The sequence below is a fragment of the Oryzias latipes genome, chromosome 11, assembly GCF_053564925.1.
Source record: "Oryzias latipes strain Hd-rR chromosome 11, Olatipes_Hd-rR_3.1".
In the NCBI taxonomy this organism is placed as follows: Eukaryota; Metazoa; Chordata; class Actinopteri; order Beloniformes; family Adrianichthyidae; genus Oryzias; species Oryzias latipes.
The window spans coordinates 20,616,284-20,628,929 of NC_136247.1; the positions used below are offsets into that span (position 1 = coordinate 20,616,284).

General features: G+C 38.1%; 1 protein-coding gene across 1 annotated transcript in view; it reads right to left on the reverse strand.

Moving 5' to 3' along the window:
* gabbr2 (gamma-aminobutyric acid (GABA) B receptor, 2) overlaps positions 1–12,646 on the reverse strand; it is a 207,538-nt gene that overhangs the window by 83,782 nt on the left and 111,110 nt on the right. The window contains exons 5-7 of the mRNA XM_023959777.2: positions 7,719–7,784; positions 7,158–7,346; positions 5,447–5,689 (exon numbers count right to left, since the gene is read on the reverse strand). Of these exons, the coding sequence (XP_023815545.1) occupies positions 5,447–5,689; positions 7,158–7,346; positions 7,719–7,784 (498 nt within the window). The remainder of the gene's footprint in view (positions 1–5,446; positions 5,690–7,157; positions 7,347–7,718; positions 7,785–12,646) is intronic.

The window sequence follows — 12,646 nt, forward strand, 5'->3', positions numbered from 1 at the left end:
GACCTTTTCAGCCTGGTACAGGCTGAAGTGGGCACTAGATCAAAATATGCCGCATCGTACGGCCATGGAAATATTGTCTGACATTAAACTGGTTTGTAGCCTGAACGGGGTTGGGAATCACCACAGGACAAGCAACACTTCTATAAAGACAAAGACAATAAAACTATATCTTATTTATTGGAGTAAAATTATCTGGAGGTTTCTGCCAAATATTTATGGAAAAAAAAGGCACCGTTGTGGTGGCGTCAGCTCATATTTGCCATTGCTATTGTATTTACCTTCTTCATTATTCCTGTTCTCATTCTGTAGACTTTTTTTTTCTCTCCACTGTGTCATGTACCAGGAGTTCTCAAATCATTTAGCTTGCCATCTGCTTACAGAGCATCTTAATTATGCATTTAACTAGGTTCACATGTTAGCTGCTGTACAACAAAACAGGGGATAGATAGACACGCAGATGGATACAGATAGATATAGTTTGCACAGACTGATTAAATGATAGCTGAAGGGGAATAGTGGGGGTGCTGGAGAGCCAATTTTTCTTTAAAAAGACGGAACGCTTTGATGTGTCAGAACTGGAACCCACCCATCTGTTTGAATCCCAGTCTTTGTGTGGCATTTTTGATGTTACTGGGTGTGATTGCATGCCGGTCCGTGCTTGTGCTCTTTATATATTCAACATCATCTGTGCTTGGATGTTTAACAGATGGATCCGCTTCTTTCACCAAAAATAAATTTGCTTGTTTTATACATCACTGTTTTTTCTCACCTATGTTAATAAAGAAGATTTAAAATAATTGGCACAATAATTTGGAAATTGTTTTAAAAAAAACATTTTGGATTTGTGTTTAACAAGAGTTTAAACGTCTGAGTTGTTTTTTATTTTTATTTTTAATATCTAATTTGGTTACTGTAACTTTGCAAAAGTCAGTGACAGCCCACAATCAAAATTCATCCACTTTCATCACAGTAATGTATTTGCCGATCAATTGATTGATCGATTGATTGATTCAATCATTCATTCATTTATATCACCCTGGAAGCAGCAAAAATTGGCAAATATTCTGCTGCCACAGTTCATTATGGCTGAACTGATCCTCTTTTCCTCATGTCTCTTTTCACGGAGACAACTGGATCAATACCAAAGGTTACCGTATTCTATCACACATTTTGTACAGTCCTAATAATTTTTGTGTGCTTGCCACTGAATAACTAAATAATGTCTAACTTTCATAGTATATTTGGGGTAACTCATTTGAATACATTGGAACAAGAACAAAAAATAAGTACAAAGTACATCCAGAAACCAAAAAATAATCTAAATAATTACGAGGTTTACAAGGCCAAGTGGACCCCATATGGTTAAAAAGTGGGCAGAAAATGTGGGCCACCGAATGGGTTGGTCTGCAGATTCTGTGGTGACCCCACCTGTATTTGCCCACATTGGCTTAAGCTGGCTCACTGTTGAGGGGGTTAAATAAAGGTTTGGTAAAGGGTTGTACACAAAGAATGGGGGTTTTGCTGTATTAATTAAATTGTATTAAAATGTCTTAATAGAGTCAGCCCTGCAAGCATATAGGGGCTGAGAAAGAGAGTAGAAGTCAGACTGCGGCTACGTGATGCACACACAAATGTTGTTGTTTCCCTTTCGGCTTTTCCCATCAGGGGTCGCCACAGCGAACGAGTCGCACGGTAAACTTGGCAATGTTTTACGCCGGATGGCCTTCCTGACGCAACCCTCTCAAAGCAACCGGGCTTGGGACCGGCACAGAAGTAGAGAAGGGAACAGGGAGCAGCCCGGAGTTGAACCCTGGTTTCACGGACAGAAGGCGCCACAAACCAGCACGAGCTAAACCGGCTCTGATGCACACACAAATATAAAGCGAAAAAGGAAAGATGCCTCAGGCACTCACATTCATGCTTCACGGACACTGATACCAACACAACAAAGCATGACTGTACTTCTACAACAACTACTAAAAATTATTAAACTTCTTTCCATGCAGACGCCAAGAAAACTTCAGCATTTAAAAGGAAAGTCTGGCAGAAATCTACACTCCCCATATCCTGGAAGCATCCCAGATAATGCTTGTCTTTCTTTACTCTTAGGCTCCAACAGCAGCCAGATCGATACTATGGAACCAGAAAAGATTGCTCTTCTGCTTCTACAGCTGCCTCTGACACCAATTCAGCTGCACAACTAAGACCACCACAAATAGGATTCAGTTTATTTTCATGAGACACGAGTATGTACAGCAGACATAAAGAGAGCCATTAAGACAAAGAGCTCAACCCGGGTCAATCCAAAATGATAAAGAACACATACTAAAAAAACAAACAAATAAATACTAATGCCAGAATTTTTTTGCAGACCAATGTCTGCAGATGGATTGATTTTACTCTAAATCCACTGCAGTCAAATATATTCTCTGTAAATTAAATGAATTGTGTAAGTCTGCTTTCAGGGATGGGATTTTAAAATAGCAATAAAGTCCCACTCCAAACATCTTTAGGAACTATTATAAAAATGGTCCTTTAACTATGATTATGCCATTTTTCGCCAAAATCAAAAACCTGTGAGTTTTCTAGGACTTAGTTTCTGCAGAGCAGCAGAAGTTCATTAGAAAATATCCTCTGAGTAGTTGGCAGGACTGCCGGTGTAAATGATAAATGGCATATACAGCACTTTTCTACGTTCCTCAAAGGCCCAAGGTGCTTTGACACTGATGGCAGCTCCCAACACTGGCACCAGCCTTCCACCAGAGGCAAGGTGGGGTTCAGTGTCTTGCCCAAGGACACTTTGACACATGGGCGGGCAAGGTGGGAATCGAACCTGCAATCTTCCAATCAAGGGGTCAACCGCCCTACCACTGCACAACCACCACTTCCTGTCATCCATTGGTTTGCAAGCTCTCCTGCTAGCTCTCCCCTGTCCCCTCACACCTCTAACCTAATACTCAGAAATACTATTTTAGTCTTTAAATCATCACAACCCCACCTCCAGAACATGTTAAAACCACAAAAACATGATTTTCTACACATTGGGTTCGTAATGAAGTACTTGTGTGGTGTTTGTGGCAAGAGACAAACAAGTTCCCCTCAGTATTTGTCAAATGTAGGTGATTTATAAGATCTACGTTCAGATTTTGAACTGACTTCAAGTAAACCTCAAAAGAGCAGTGTTAACAAAGATTGTAAAGTTTCCTATGCAAAGATTTTTGAAATTCCGCTGTTGTACACTGGGTTCTACAAAATAAACATGCTTTTTCATTTCCGTAAAAATATTTGTGAATGAGATTACCTTGTGCAAAAAATAGATTTCTTCATTGTGATAATACATTCTGGTTTGTTTAATTTACTATGAATATGTGCAAGCATAAAAAAAAACACAAGTAAAAAAAGAAAGAGAACCACTGAAATGTTACTACTTTTTCCGTAATCTTTTGAGCAGTTCAAATAAAAGGTGACCTAGAGTGTCTTTATAGGGGAAGTAAAAGTGTGAATCATCCAGAATGACGATTTGGTTTAATTCAAGAGTAGACACACACCTCCTGGGATTTCAGTCACAAAGGGCCTCCGACTCTACAAATGAAGGTCAGTAGTTGTGATGAGGTGGGTTTCATGTGGGTCTGCATTTGATTTCTGTTTTCTCTGACTTCATATGTAGAAACCCCTGAGAGGGCCTGAGAGGTATACTTGTTGAAAAACTGTGCATGAGCATTGTGGCTCTACGGGCCCACAAAAAAACAAGAAAAAAAACAAGGCAGATGCGAGTATTTTGTGCTTGTTTGGGGAAATACTGGCCTGAAACAATGAGCCTGGTGAACTATTTCCATCTGGTTCGGTCAGCTTCCAACAGTGCAATGTGAAAACTCTTAAAAACAATAAAATCCTGCCCAAAACAACATGGATATCAGCTTGGATGATTTGAACACATTTATGAGTGATCAAAAATGTGCAGATTTTTGACTAAAACCCTGGATGCCTAGTGGTGCTAAAAACTGAGAGTTGTTTTCCATTTACAAAGAAAAAGGAGATATTTCTTAAGAACTCAATAGGAAGTTAACACACTAACACAACTGCACACTACACTGACTGTTGCATAAACACATTGGATTGATCTGAAATGCAGTAGAGTGAGTATGAAGCATTAAATGTCTGGAATATGCTTCATTCAGAGCAGAGTAACATCTGCCCACAAGATTCCAGCTTTACAGATTGGTGATTCGTGTCTCTTCATGCCTTTGCAGAATGTGCTCACTTCATCTGTATAGGAAGTGGGGAAAGTCTGCATTCAATCTAACAGTTTTGCTTTGCAGTTGATAGCGTAACTAAACATTTTTATTGCACACCCTTAGCAGCTCAAACATAACCCTGGGTCTCATACTGGTCTGAAATTGTCTTTTTGTCTCTAATCTTTGGGATGTTCTGTGGTAAATTTACATTGAAAAAATATGTCTGGTGGAGGATTTGAAACCTGTTGTTGGTCTGCATCTCAAAAAATAAAGAAAGTTCAGGTATTTTGGTAAAATTTGAATTAGTTTTACTTGAAAAATGCCATCACAAATAATAAACTATGGTAAAGTTTTTTTTTTTGTTAACCAATATAGCAATTCATATCATATTTGATGCAAGCATTTCTGAAACCCCTATCTCATTTGCATGATCAAAACCTTTCTTAAAAGCCCATTGCCTATGGTTGGATTCATGTTTTCTGCCCCGTAGTTCATCATCAATCCACTAGGGGCAGCAGAAGGCCTTTTTCTGCTTATTTCAAAATGGCTGCTTACGTGAAATCTCAAAAACACTGTTGGTGGTGGGAAATGTTTGGCCAATTTTCCAAATTTTATGGTGAGATTAACTCATCTGTTGTTATTTACTTTTTTAAATGACTAGATCAAACTGAAGACTCAAAGGTTGGGTTTTTTCCCTGAACTCGCATGTAAATTTTTGATGGATCTTAAACTAACATTGTTGTGAACAAAAACTTACCAAACCACCATGGTTTCATAATCGATGCGTTGTAAATCTTTCAAGAAAAAAAATGCAAATTTTCTGTGTGGATTTCATCAAAGGGTTTAAAAAACATCCCAATTCCAAACCATTTTAAATTTTCTGTCAATACAGGGTTAAGTCATTTACAGCACTAAAAATAACCCATTTGAAGATTTTTTGGCACACGGAATACCTATCTTTGTTGATGATGTTGGTGATTTCACAAAATTAAAAAACTCAAATGTAATAAAGTGATAACAATGTACAGCTGGAGGTAGTATCGCAATAGGTGGTTTAATTCCTGATCTGAACTACACCCTACATATCAGATTAAACATGTGCTCTGACAGTTGGTCTAATTTAGGGATAACTAACACAAGCCCACCATCTGACCGCAATGCACTTAAAGAACCACATTTGATAAAACACCTCAGAATACTTCAGAACTCACCGTAACACCATAGAAGTTTGTTTCGTTCATGACATCCAAAACCATTTTTCCTACTTCTCGGTCGTCCACTGTGAAGTTGTGGTAGATGTTTTGTCGCTGTTTTATCCGGAGGAGTTCCCTCACTCGAGTCAAAGTTTTAGCTATTACCCAAATCCCATCGTAGGCAAAGCCGTGAAACTTGCTTGACTCCACCCCTTTCTGCTGAAGTTCTCCGCTGTATTCTCTCTCGTATTCTTTAGGAGTCTGAAAGATAAAAAAAAAACAAAAGTACAAAAGATTAAACTTAGAAAATATAAATTGCTTAGACTTTATTTTAATGAACACTTTACTTCTTGTTGTTAACTGTAAGAGGGATTTCTGATTCATTTTTTTTACCCACTAAATTTGACAGATCCTCTTGGAAGAACAACATCCTGACCGTATTTTTGGTGTTTTTAACCTGTTCTTGTAGAATTTTTCTGATAATGTCGGACATGCATAAAGAATATGAAGTGCAAAGTTGAACTTCAGAGGATTTCTTCATTCAAATCCTTGTACATCCCACAATTTGTGATGTAGAAAGTACGCTGGCTGGGCCACAAGCTCCCTGCTCTGCTCCATTCTGATGCATCCACTTGTAGAGAAATAAATCAATCTACGTCTTTGTTTCCTCGTCTGAGCTGGAATTTGGATCAAAACTGTACGACTGCATAGCTACAACGTTGCTCTCCATTTTTGTTGCACCGGTAATGTTAGGTTGGGGGTGTGAGGGGCTGTAAGCTAGCGGGAGAGCCCTTAGCAACAGGGAGGGGAGGGGGTTTGGTGTTGCTAAGAACCGAGTGTCGACAACCTGGAGTTGAATTTCTAATAAAATACTGCTGCTGCCCTGCAGAGCCACTATCCTAGAAAAAAACGCGTGCATTTTTGAGACCAATTTGACATTATATCAAAAGATGATTGGAGTGGGTTTTAAACAACTCAAGCCTTTTGATGGAACCATGATGTATAAAATACCTTTTATGTTTTAATTTTTGATAAAAGCAAGCCCCTTCATTAAAAAAAAGTAGTATACAAGACTTCAAAACTTGATATATTTCTTTAAAAACAGTGCTAATTTTCTTTACTTTGCAACCTACTCACTTATCCTAAGGCGTGATGAGCTAAATATGGGTGTGGCTCCTTAGGCAGGACCCTTTATGCTTCTGCCTATAAGTCAGGGAGGGCATCCTGTGTAACAATCTCTGCCAAACCACCTGTGCAAATCAATGAAAGCTGTGGCGACCTCTAATGGGAGAAGCCAAAATGTTAAAAAAAGACAAAAAAAGACTGGAATATATACATACTATGAAAGTCTAATGCTATAATAGGAGTCACTGGTTAATTTTTTTTTAAAAACTTTTTTAACTGGAATAAAAATTGTGGAGTTTGTGACCAAGATTTTAGTCCAGCTTTTTCTTGATAGTTTCATACCCGTTTCAAAAAATCATTTACAACCTTGCATGCTTTAAAGTAGTCTTTGCGTGATGTGTTTGGAGTCAGACAGGAGTCTTTGGTTTCACAAAGGTTGCATCATATGTATTTGTCATTGTCATAGAAACTTATACAGAACCTCTACATTCCACTCAGGTAACCTGGCTGGAATACGAAAAGGATTTACTGAAATCCTTTTTTACAATTTGCTCTCGCTTCCTGAAGGTTCCATTTCAAATTAATTTCTTTTGGTGTTACTCACCCTGCCAGAGATGCCTTTAATTGGCCGAGAGCTGAGCGGCTCAAAGTCCACACTTATGTATCCCTCCATAGCAGTGAGAAGCTTTTTCGTGGTACAGTTGGTGTTGTTGGCTTGTTCCCACCAGTTGCCCTGATACCACCCCGGAATAATCCACTGGTACTTACTACCAAACATATTCAGATTATATGCCTGCAAAAACAATAGGAAAGGAAAAGGCTTATTATTTGTCAAATAGCGTTTAACCTTAAACGATCATGATTAAAACAAACTGGGAGTGCAAAAACATGAAAGTTGATTAGGAAAGCCGATCGGTTTGTTTAGCCCTTGTGCTATCTTGTGGGGTCAAAATGACCCCACCCTTACATTGACATGTTCTCCCTACCATGATAAAGGTGGATAAAGGTGAAGAGGATTTCATGTAATCCATGGACACCAGTGAGGTTCACAAATCATTGAAGAAAACAGGTTCAGTGCACTGTCTAGTGGGTCTAGATGACCCAACTCCCAATGTTAAAGTGCCTAGGACAGCACAAGGGTTACAAAGGGACTTTCTTGACTTACGCAGCAGAAGACTTTAGAGGCCAGGTTCTCATCGAACTGCCCAATGATAATTCTCACATCGTTGTCCTAAAAAACAAACAAAACATGATTTAATCCATTTTTATAGCACACAACCTGTGTAAATTATACCAGATATAGTATTGTACCTTACATGTATCATATAGAGCTGCATCAATGTAGCACTTAGGATGATATTGCATACAAGTAATGCTCGCAGTAAAAATGAAAAATGAAGTTACTCACTAAAAAAGAAAAAAATAATCCTATTTTCTATGTAAAACTATTCTTATTTGTGTCCTGTAAAGCAAAGTCTGCACTGAGTGGTAAAAACAGTGTTATAGCTTTTGGTCTGAAGTGGGTCACACGGCTTACAGAAAGTGTGGTGCCTCTTTTTAAGGCCAAAATCAGCTTGGCAGACATTTATTTTATTGAAGTCCCACACGTATCCCATATTCTTCCCTTTGGAACTTTATTAGGGCCACTAGAAGAGACCAGAGTTTTAACCTTTGTGCTATCTGGTGGGGTCCAGATGACCCCACCAGATAGCACAAGAGTTAAAACCCTTTTTACATACATGACACATATCCAGGCTTGAACAAGAAACTGTTGATGAGAACCAATCAGAATGCATACACCAGTCAGACGCTTTATTGAATGGACATCTGTGTAAAGCTGGAAGTGACAGAAGCTTTGGCTGAGCTTTGATTTAAATCTGACAGACAAATGTCAGCCAGCTGACTGAGATGGTAAAGAAAATTGAAATAGAATTTTGAACGCCTGTTTTAGTCTTGAGTTCTTTTTACAACATTCATATCTGAATGTTTGCAAATTTGAGTCCAGAAATGTGACATACAAAAAAAACAAACAGAAGATTTAAACTTTTCTAATGGAAATAAAATATATATATATTCAGTTGCATCAATCTTTGCTTATTCAATGATAAAGTCAAGTGCCTTTAAATCAATGTCCTTCATTATTTTTGTAACACAAGACAATTTCATTCAAACATGAGGCCAAAGTTGCATATCTGTATATTTTTTATGGCTTATTCTAATGAGAATTGTGTTTTTGGTGTTTTTAGCGTGTTCTTGTGGCAATTTTCTGATAATGAAGGACATCTGTTAGGTAAAATAGACTTTAATATCATTTTTTTTAAATAATTTCAATTCGTGAATCAGGAGCAGTGGAAAAAAAAACGAGATCGCCTAAATAGAGCTCTTACTAACATGAAGGAGGACTTGTGAATTAAATCAAACCAGTTCAGCACTTTGCCACGGATACCCAGCAATGCTTTCTGAGCTATTTTCAATTATTAAAGAACTAAATATTCAGTGGAAAAACAGTCGTTTTGATAAAAAGAACAACAACAAATGGATGGACTCAAACCAGACGTAATCCCATTGAACCAATTGAATCCTGATGTTTTTCTACATGAGTAAATCACATAAATAGGGTTTATCATAAGCCAATTTGCAGACCACACCTCATGTAATGAATTCTAAGACTGGAGGAGCAACAATTCACACATCTTAATTTTCAAACACTCCTGTTCAGGTCCCTTATCAAAGATATAATGAGCCGTTTTGAAGATTTCTTTGACAGTATCTTCTCTGTTCTACTTCACAATATGCATCTGTATTTACTTGGTTTGATATACACTTACTGCTACAATATGCAATATGTAGCAGTAAGTGTATATCAAACCATACATTTCCTATAGGGTGCATTTTTTTCTTAATTGCGTTTGTATGTGGGAAAGAAAAACACGGCAGCAGCAACTCGATATTACTGCTTTACACTGAAGGAAAAGGCACTTAACCCTAATTACTAACTATGACCACCGGTCATAGTCTCGGTATAAATCCCAGCCGGCCTAGCAACGACTAAAAAACGCTGCATAGTTAAAGGCAAGGGCATGTTGTTTGTGCACTACGAATGGACTGAGGGCACCAAAGGGCCTGGCAATACCCCTATTGCTCAAAGTTTTATGTAACTGCAACAATTACTGTTCTCAAAGGGCAGCTTTGACTGTTTTGTTTATAACAGGGTAAAAGAAAAAAGTAGGGTAATAATTATTTAATAATGGGGATTCATGGAATTGTCAGATGAGTATAGCATTTCACCTCATAATCCCAATTTGCCCTTTTTAAGGCTTATCGAGCACACACTTATAAACTTGAGTTTGTGATTTTAGACCCCATCATATGTTGCTCCCTCCATTCATGTACAACGATTGCTGTACTGACATGAAACGGTTCATTGCTCATTTTTGTGGGACGGAGTCATAAGTGTTGGGTCATAAACTGCTACAGCTAAGAAACCAGTTCTGACCACAGCCTTTGTTGTAAAATGGCAGGACGAATTGATTGGAATCTTTGAAAATTCCAACCTGTCATTTCTGACTCCCTCCCCCACAATCTCCTTACATTCTGGATACAATCAAGCTCCTTCCTCACTTGTCCCCATGCCTTTGCCTTTATATTTAGCTGCTCCTCTGCCTGATTCTGCCAGTAAAGCCTTAGTCACAGCCTTAGTATGGGGGTTGACCCATATGAATATTGTGGGTTTTTGAGCCTCCTGTGGAGGGTCATAGACAGGGGGGTTCAGGTGTGTCTTGAGACTCGTCCGGCCACCTCAAGGTATGTCCTAAAAATAGATCGTACCATTGTCCTTTATGTGATATATTTATGCTGAAGTATTTGTAAGAGTAACGGAAGTTGCATGTACAGGTGATGCTGTTATACGGCGCCCTTACACCAAACTCTAGTCAGTGAAGGGGCCAGTAAAACTGACCATTTGGATTTCATCTCGTGTCAGTGCCAAACTTGTATTTTTGAAACGATTCCAGTGCCTAAATGGTGCTCAAACCAGTGTTTCAAAAGAAGAAGAACTATGATTTTTTTTCCCCAAAAAACCTTTAAGTTTGATGAAGCAGCATCACTGGGTGAAGGAGAGTGCTTGAATGTGCCGAAGATGCTTGTTTCATTACAGGGGCGTACAAGTCCAGGCCTCGAGGGGAGGCCTCCTGCTAGTTTTCCAGAAACCCCGCCTTTTCTGCTGCTGATTACCTGGATCAGGTGTGTTTAGCCAATAAGAAGCTTCAATGGCAGCTTGGTTGGAAAAAATGTTGGACACCGGCCTTCGAGGCCTGGAATTCGACCCTCCTTTAGCATTTATGTGTTAATTTTACATCACTTCTATCCATCCGGTCACTAAGTTCGAATATGGGAAGTACAGCCAAACTTTTGCTCACTTGGCTTTTGACACTTAGAATGAAGCTCCGCCCACCCTCACAGCCTCATCCATTCTTATATGAGCCACAATCGCTGGAAAGGTAAGATGATTGGACATAATATACAGCAAAACTCAAAAGAATAAAAGTGATTGACAAAATGAGGCACTAAAATACAGCACCAAAATCCAATTTTTTTTTACGGTACCAGCAGTACCATATATGTCAGTATCAGTCCCAACTTGGCACTGAGTTTTGGTAGCTGTAAATGCCACACCCATTTATAGTTTATATTTTTTTTCTGGGACAGAAGAAGAGATTAAAACCCTCCATACTTTGCACCAGCGGTTTTATTATTTCATTGTTTTTGTTGCAAAACTCTGTGGCGTTGCGCATTGTATTTTTATGAGAGTTCATCCCGAAGCACATTTTTTATTTATAATCCACCACCATCATACAAAATAAAAAGGATCATGATATTCTTAGGTTTATGTTTGGTGCTACAAACATACACTCTGCATGAGAGAGAACCAAAAAATATTTAAATCAACCCACTGGCTGTGTTTAATATTTGAACTGCAAGAATCCTGACTGCACAGTAAATAAAACAAAGAAAATAGAATAAATAAATATAAATTACCTCCAAAGCATTTTGATCCTAATTTAGTCTTAAGGGCATTTTTTTTTTTTTTTTTTAATGACAACATCTCATCTGTCCTCGGTTACAAAAAAATAAACAAAAACTGAAGAGAAAATCTGTAACTGCATGAAAATTCGACATTGAAAGCGATAGAAAAATACAAAATTTGTCAGTGCTAGACTTAAAAAAAATAAGTATGAGGAAAAAAAAAGATAAAAGTAAAAGCCCAGAAGAAAAAAGAGCTTCGCAAAAATGTCCAGGTGCACTCCTGCCTGACTAGGTTCTGAATATTTCAAATAGACTATCACAGATTTGTGCAAGAGCTCTATTTGTGGATCACAGAGAGACGTTGAGGCCTCTCTGATTCAAATCCAACCCCCCACCAAAAACAAGCGACAGAACACTGACATGGCAAACCAAATATGATCAAAATAAATCAAAACCCTGCATTGGTTTTGGTGCTCCCCTTTGCCTTAATCAAATAGAAAAGCTGTCATAAAAAGCAGCAAACGGTGATAGGTGGGGAACAGTCTTTTTAAGAAAACCCATCCAAACCCAGTTTTTACTGTTACGCTGTGATTTGCATATTTACAGTTGATCCAGGAAGGGGGATGTCGGCTTAGAGCATCAGGCCCTCAACATGCAGAGCACATACGATTAATCTCTTCCGTCTCTTTTCTTCATCCTTTTCATCTTTTTTCTCGCACAGCAACCCAGAATAAAATAATCTCTGTTTTCAACGAGCTTCATTTTGCTTCTTACTTTTTTAAATGATTTATAGTTTTTTGTTTTTGTTTTCCTTAAAGCTAACAAACAATTTGCTTCATGTTACTAGTAAGGATTGCCCAGTTAAATATAGCTTGTATGTTATGGTATTGCTATTTGACAGCTAAGGATTTCAGAAAATATGAAGCAGATTGGGGAAATGTTAAAGTATTCATTTTGACATTAAAAAAATATGTTTGGACAGAACATTTCTGCTGCTTTCAGCTTCAAAAATGAAATTCTACAGAAGTTGTCAAACTATCAGTATCTCTATTATTAAAAAAATACAGT